Below are 7,439 nucleotides of genomic sequence, written 5' to 3' on the forward strand. Positions count from 1 at the left end.
GCATGCTATTCTTTCTGCAACTTTCCAAACATTATCTTAGCAGAGATTTTCTGCTAAGGGGAGGGAAAACACAATGTCTGTTCTCCACCTGAATTAACTTTAATAGCAACGCATCTTTATTCCTTCTTTCTCCTGTTAATCCTGCCTGGACAGTATAGGAGAGAGACTGTGCCTTTTGTATATCATCAACAGAATTGTTTAGTGATCCACAATTAGTTTCACCTGGGCAGACACTCTTGGGAGTGCACAGGTGTCATTAACAGCATAGTTTGAAAAACATAGAGTTGTGGCACTTTAGTTGAAGGCACAGTTTGCTGCATTGAGTTGGACAGGCACAATGTTAGGCTCTAGAATCTCTCAAACTGGTTGAAATGCATAGGAAGGATGGTTTATTTCTCGGTTTAGTTTGTACATGAAGAAACTCCTGTTTCTTTGCATACAAAGTAACGGTGAAGTTGCACATTATACTTAAGTCATATTATATCTGGAGGTGCGTCATGGGGTGTGAAAATTAGAACATGCTGTGACCAGTCACATGTTAAGGGTTAACACCTTTTTTTGCCTGCTCTAAGATGTTAATGGACTTGCAAATACATGAGGAGAGCCATGACTAGGAACCAGAATACCTGGGCTCTGTTCCTACTCTGAGTGGCGGGGGAAGGGAAGAGAGGAGCTGTGCATCCTGGGATGCTGAAGGACTGCAGATTGCTACTTTTATTTCCACAGAGCAGGCTGAATTACCCTAACACTGACCTCAGTTAACCCTTGCCTGAACTAGCATAATTTGAGATGCTCAGAGGGCATGTAGAATAAGTTAACAAGCTTTAACGTGTGGACATTCATATTTTAAGTGCCCTCAGTATGGTCTAAGTGTCATATATAACTTCAACCTAAAAATAGTTTTCTGTAAAATTACTAAAATACAATCAACGCAGAATCCTCAAATAAGATTTTACGGTCAATTTTCGGAGTATGACCACCAGTTAAAGTTATGCTAAAAATGTAAGGCAAATATAAAATGATTTCACGCATAAGACAAATAATCTCAGTTTATATTCTGTGTGAAGAACACAAAGCAAAACAAGAAGACTTTTAAAATCTAAGTTCCAAGAAGAGAGACAAAGAAGCAATTGCATAGCTTATTTCTCCATGGTTCTATAACAGTACCTGCAATGTTTGCTATAACACATCAAGCATTTTAAAATATCTTGGCAAAAAAGGTGCAATACTTAACTTCCTAACCTACAATAATTTATTGTGAAACATTAGCAATTTGTCCAGCCAAAATACAGGATAGTACTTGATCTTTTCTGTTGTGATTCTGAAAAGTCAGACAACATGAAATCTTTCTTTTGCAGCTGTGTCAACCTACAGATATGAAGGAGAAGTGTTTGCTGTAAAGACAATAAGCAGGTTTTCACATCCTGACTTGAGTGCTGTATATAAGGGAGATTTTGCTATGCGAGGAATTAGGTAAGGATTTGCTCTGATAACATACTTTTTAATAGACAAAACTGCAGATGCTTTGCTATAACCGTAAAAAAAAATATGTGGCTGTCATACATCTTTGGTCCCTGATACTATCTCCCATATGCCACCCCACGTGTAATTGGGAAGCTGCCAGTAGGTTTTCCTAATACCATTTTTCTGAACAGACCTATATCACAAGGCTATGAAAAAAAAATAAGTTAACCAAAGTTCTGCTGAGCTTCATCTTCACCAGTCTGATCCCTTTTGATGGGCATACACATTGTGGTCTTAATTGTCACCCAGAACTATCCTCTATTGAGGAAAGTATTACTGTATGCAGATATATTCCAAATTGGGGAATTTACTATAGCATTTATTTTCCTGAATAACCATTTGTTCATGGCTGCTTTAGAGTCCCGGACCACTCTGCAGTACTGGACATCACCAGCCCAACCTTTATCGATGTTCATGTGCAGTATAATGGAACTAAGAACAAGGTTTCTTCATCGATATCTTCACCATCTGCTGGCACCCTGGGTTCACTTTTTGAGATGGACGATAATCTCCTCAGACAGAAATTGTACTACCGGAGTCAGGTAGGAAAAGTTTGAAATCAGTCAATGAGGCTTTGGTTTTGGACAGTGAGGGGGAGGGGATAGGCAATGGGGGCTCTTTTTCTTTTCAACGTTAACCTAATACTTAGTACGGGAGTCACAATGAGTTTTGAGAAGTGGCAGTTGTCCAAGGAAAAAGCAAATCATCAACAGCAGCAGTCAGAGCTTTCTCAGCTCTTTCCAGCCATGGCAATATGCTTTAATCTCACTCTGAAAATTATATCCCAATGTGCAGTCTGTGTATCAGAGATTAGTTGAGAAATAACCGGAAAGCAGTTGGGAATCTCAAAGTGATGACAATCAGAAGCACAGACTAAATTTAATCTGAAACCCTGAAAGTGCCTATCACAGGGCCACTAGAATGTTTCCGGTATATTGTGAGTCACAAGGCTAGAAATCGGTGCCGATCACACAATGTCAAAAGGTTTAATATTCTGCGATGATGTGTTAAAGTAGGAGCCACATAAAACTAATCTAATCTATAGAACATATATATTCAGCAACCTCAGGTCACACAGAGGAACAACTCTTCTAATAGCCTCAGCAATCTAAAGTCAGAACATCAAAGATATGTCCTATGGCCCAAATCTGGCCCATGAAGATGGGTCATCTATCCCGTAGGGTTACCTACCTCTGTGGACCAAAGTGGTGCCACAGGGCATGTCACTGGAGCTGCCAGAGCTGCTTTGCCAGAGATGCTCCACCCTTTACTCTTTAGTCGCCATCAACAACTAAAATCCTAAAATTGATGGCAGGGGAAAAGGATGGGGCAAGTGGCAGCTGCATTAACCCCCTGGGTTCTGGCGCTGTGACAATCAGTATAGCATCGACAGCAGCCATTTGGATAAACACTGCCATTACTTGCAGGTCATTCAGCTCATAAGAAGCCCCCGGTCCAAATATGACCCAGAGTGCCACCCCTGCTCTAAAATGTTACTGGATTTCTATTTAAAACAGCATCTTTTTAAATTCCTTATAATCAAAGCTAAGTGGATGAATAGAAGTGAAAGCAATGAAATTTGAAAAAAAGATGGACCCCCCCCTTTCCAGTTTTTTTGTGTCAATGTCAAAGTGTAGGGACAAAATAGCTTTTAAAAGCTTTGGTACATGATAGGTAACAATGGATTTCTATTAAGATTAAGTGAGCATCTATTAAAATCAATAGAATGCAAAATGATGGGAAAAAACTATTTGAAATCTACCTGTGATTTAGAGACGTGCTTTTAGAGCAGAAATATGATGTAAATAATATTGCATGTGTAATTTGCTTTTTCACGTATTCCATTTTATATTTTCAGTCTGCCCCTCATAGAGATATTGACATACTGAAAGGTGAGATATCATTCAAGAAACGTGACCTGATTCAGATTAAACTAAATTGGAAAGAGGATGCAGCTCCAAACATGCTGAGGGGTCTAAAAGAAAAGATCCCTAAAATTATAGATGCAGTCTATAACTGTGTTAACAAATACCACAAGGAGCACATGGGGATCGACATTAGTGCTGCCACTTTACAAGCAAAGATCCTAATGCAAAACAATGCTGACAAAGCGTACCAAGTTGCTGTAAAGCAAGTAGATGAAATAGATCTTCAGCTTCGCACAGCAGCCAGCCAGGCCACTGGAAAATACCAAGAGATGAAGGCAAAAACCCAACAGTTATATCAGAAAGCAGCAGATCAAGCTGCTCAGATTGACTACCAACAAATAAGTGCAAAGATTTTTGCTACAACCATAGACATAATAAAAGAATACCACATCAAGGTAAAGCACCTGATTGACTCATTCATTGAATTCCTGAAGACCACCAAATTCCAGGTCCCTGGACTGACTGACAAACATACAGGCGGAGAATTATATGCAATGTCTACAGAGAAGGCAGCAAAAGTTATTGACCAATACATTTTAAAACTGGAGGAATATTTTGATGCTTTGATTGTATTGATCAGTGAGCTGGAAGTTAAAGTTCCTGTTTCTGAAAGAGTGATCAAAGGTCATGATGTGGTGGAAAAAATTAAGGAAATGCTTAAAGATTTGCAGAAACAAGTTAGACAGGTATTTACTAGTCTTAAAGGGGCTGACTTTGCAGAAAAGCTTGAGAAACTTAAACATTTTGTGCAAGAAGTTTTCCAGAAAGTGGAAGAACTTATTAGAAACCTACAGTCCAAAAACTTTGATGATATCAAAATCCAAACTCAACGGTTGTACAAGGATGCCATCAACTCAAACTATACAAAAAAATTAAAATCCCTAGCTGGGGCTTTCAAAGAATACCTCTACCAGGTAAAGGATTTTAATGAAAAGGTGTTCCAGGAGCTTTCAGAGAAGCTGCATCAGATACTTACCTACATAAAGGCACTGAGGCAGGAATATTTTGATCCAAGTATAATAGGATGGTCAGTCAAATACTATGAAGTAGAAGAGAAGGTGATAGAGTGGCTGAAGAGTCTGATAGATACACTGAAGGACTGGCATGGCAAGTTCATTGAAGATATTATTGACATGACTGCACATCTGATTGATCAAGGAAAAGATTTAGGTGAAAAGCACGGCCGGGTGTATTATGACCTGCTTACAGATACTGATGGAAAGGGAAAAGAGAAAATCAGGGAGCTCTCTTCTGCTGCTCAGGAAAAGATACAACATTGGTCTGCAGCTGTTAAAAAGGGTGCTGCTGAGCACCACAAGCAAGTCAAAGCAAAACTGCAGGGCACCTATGACCAACTTCTTCTATCCTACGAGTGGCTAATTACAGAGACAAGAAAATTAATTGATGTGGCTATTGAAAGCTATTCCACAGTCATTCGGTACATCACAGAGCTTCTCTATAAGTTGGAAAAGTCAGCTGCAGAACGCGTCAAGGCCTACATAGCTGTTCGCCCAGGAGAGCTTAGAATAGATTTACCCAAACCATTTAACTGGCAATCAGTGTCTAAATTTGCCCAATTAAGTGAGGAGGCATTGAGGAAAAAAATGGAACTAACACGCACATTAATGCAGCAAGGCATTGAACAAGGCTCTAAGAAATGGGAAGAACTGCAAATATTCATTGACCAGCAGCTTGCTGTTGACCAACTGAGTGTTCAGCAGATAATGGAAAACCTACAGAAGCGCATAAAAACCTGAATGGACATGCAGAAGAACAAAAATACCAATTTTGTGTGACAATGTATTTAAAAATGACAGTAATTAGCATATTGGAACTTAGGGAAGATACTGTCTGAATTTGAATTTGTAAATGAAAAACAATCTAGAGCAGGTTATTTTAATACATTTACAAAGCCAATAAATGAATTCTTTATTACATTTTTGTGTCATTCATTACAGCCTTGGGTCATATAACCTGATCCAACCACCATTATGGTCAAAGGAAGTCTTTGCCCTGATTTCAGTATGTGTTGGACCAAGTCAATATTGTGCAATACATTTTGTAAATAGTCATGAAAGCTATGGAATACATAGAACAAGTAGGGTTCAAGATAAAGGTCACATTCATGAGCCACTTAAAAACAACTTGGAAATATTAATATTCCTAGCGTAGGAGCAAAAGTACTCTCCTCACTATGCCAAGGGAAAAAGAGAGAAGAATATGTGCCCTGCAAAGAAAGCAAAGAAGAATATGACTGAATTCTACAAATATGGTCAAGAAGGAAAAACTTAATTCCATTGTCAGGAGAGTCAAATAGTATTACTCAGAAAATTGCAAATAATAATAATGTTCTATTAAACGCAAATGATAATGCATGTATTTGTCAGTATTATTGAGAAAAAATATGCCATAAATGTTAGGAAAAATAATTTTGTTCTGGGCTAATTTTGTAACCCAGAAATGTGGGGACGGGGGATAGGTTTCCTTGGGTTTTTTTCACCTCCACAAAAGTTCAGGTTTCACATCAAATTGACTGTGTATGACTGTGATTATTTTAATTTCACAAGTTTCATTGACACTGATCTCCATCGGAGTCAAAGAGAGTTTTCCATTGTCTTCAGTAGGCTTTGGATTGGGCCTTGTATGTGAGAAATTCCAAAGTTTGAAATTTAAATAGAAATGTTGAAGGCTTCACTCAAAAATAGGACCGTTCCCAAATGGAAAATGTGTGGGTCTAGTAACTTATTTAGGTTTACATGCAGCTGTTAGAATGTTATGTTGATACTCCTTTAAAAAGGTCCAGGAGAGGCTGCAATAATGGGCTTTCTACTCTTTGTTGCCTCTTTGAGAATAAACTCTTTTCGAAATGTCACTAGAAACTTTGTGAGTACATTTATTTTGATGTAATTTATTCCTTCCAATTTTTGTTTGCTTCTTTGTTCATAGGAAAGCTCTCAGGTTTCTTGTAAGCCACCTTTCTCACCCATATCTACTTAGTTGCACTTCATATTCTTTTAGAGTATGGTCACACATACAGTTGGAGCCATTTCAAAAGGGCAGCCGTTGTTGTAATTTAATTGTTACATGTAGACAAGCCAAGAATGATACAAGTGTAGCAAAACTGCTCCAGCTTTAACACTGCTTTGTCCAGTGTTAGAGTTGGAGCAGTTTTGCTACATGTATATCATTCCGGGTTTGTCCACATGTAAGAATTACAATATAACAGCTGCTTTCCTTTTGAAACATTGTGCTTGTGAAACTGTTCCAAATGTATGTGTGTCAATACTATTACAGACTGGGCTCATCCATCGGTTAACTGCCTGGTGTGCTATTAGTGGAGAAAATCCTTCATGACTGATGTCTCGGGCTGGCTAAACTAACCCTGAGAAACACCAACTCAGCCAAAGCTGCCGAAACACATACACCTGTCGAGCAGCAGGGAGGGAGAGGCTGGCCCTTCGAAAGTAAAACTTCCTCAGCTCCAGCATCAGTGTTGCCAGGGATCCCAGCCAGGATACGTCATTCGATAATGCTCGGGGATGAATCCCTTGAGAACTGCTAAAGGAGCTGTGATTTTGAATTGAAGTAACCTACACCTATCCTCCTGCCTTTCTCAGTCCCTGAAAATAGGGAAGATCACAGCTGTAACAATCTGTTTACTCCTTCTCCTGAGATCAAAAAAAGACTTGATTCAGTTTAGCAACTTTGGCAAAAGAAAATCCTTTCATCTTCCTTCATAATAAATCCTCAGCCAGTAGGTCATTGGACTACAACTTGCCTCAAATTACCTCTGCCCCTTCTCCATGAACCTCAAAAACATGTGAACATAACCAGATTTATCAGGCACAAACAGAACCTGGTAATTCTGATGACAAGGACCCTGTAAAACTGAATATCTTGATAAATATTTACAGCGAGAGATTAAAACATGTTTCCCCTTTTCTTCTTCTTTCCTATGGCTATTTATTTCTGTCTACCATCCACAGT

The 7,439-nt window shown here is 38.8% G+C and overlaps 1 protein-coding gene across 1 annotated transcript in view; it reads left to right on the plus strand.

The window, feature by feature from the left end:
• The window catches only part of APOB (apolipoprotein B), a 42,575-nt gene extending 35,448 nt beyond the window's left edge, over window positions 1-7,127 (plus strand). Inside the window, exons 27-29 of the mRNA XM_019537339.1 lie at window positions 1,359-1,473; window positions 1,883-2,066; window positions 3,383-7,127. Of these exons, the coding sequence (XP_019392884.1) occupies window positions 1,359-1,473; window positions 1,883-2,066; window positions 3,383-5,209 (2,126 nt within the window). The 3' untranslated portion in view covers window positions 5,210-7,127. The remainder of the gene's footprint in view (window positions 1-1,358; window positions 1,474-1,882; window positions 2,067-3,382) is intronic.
• Window positions 7,128-7,439: the final 312 nt, after the last annotated feature.

The sequence above is a fragment of the Crocodylus porosus genome, unplaced genomic scaffold (assembly GCF_001723895.1).
Source record: "Crocodylus porosus isolate Cpor-Errol unplaced genomic scaffold, CroPor_comp1, whole genome shotgun sequence".
NCBI lineage: Eukaryota > Metazoa > Chordata > Crocodylia > Crocodylidae > Crocodylus > Crocodylus porosus.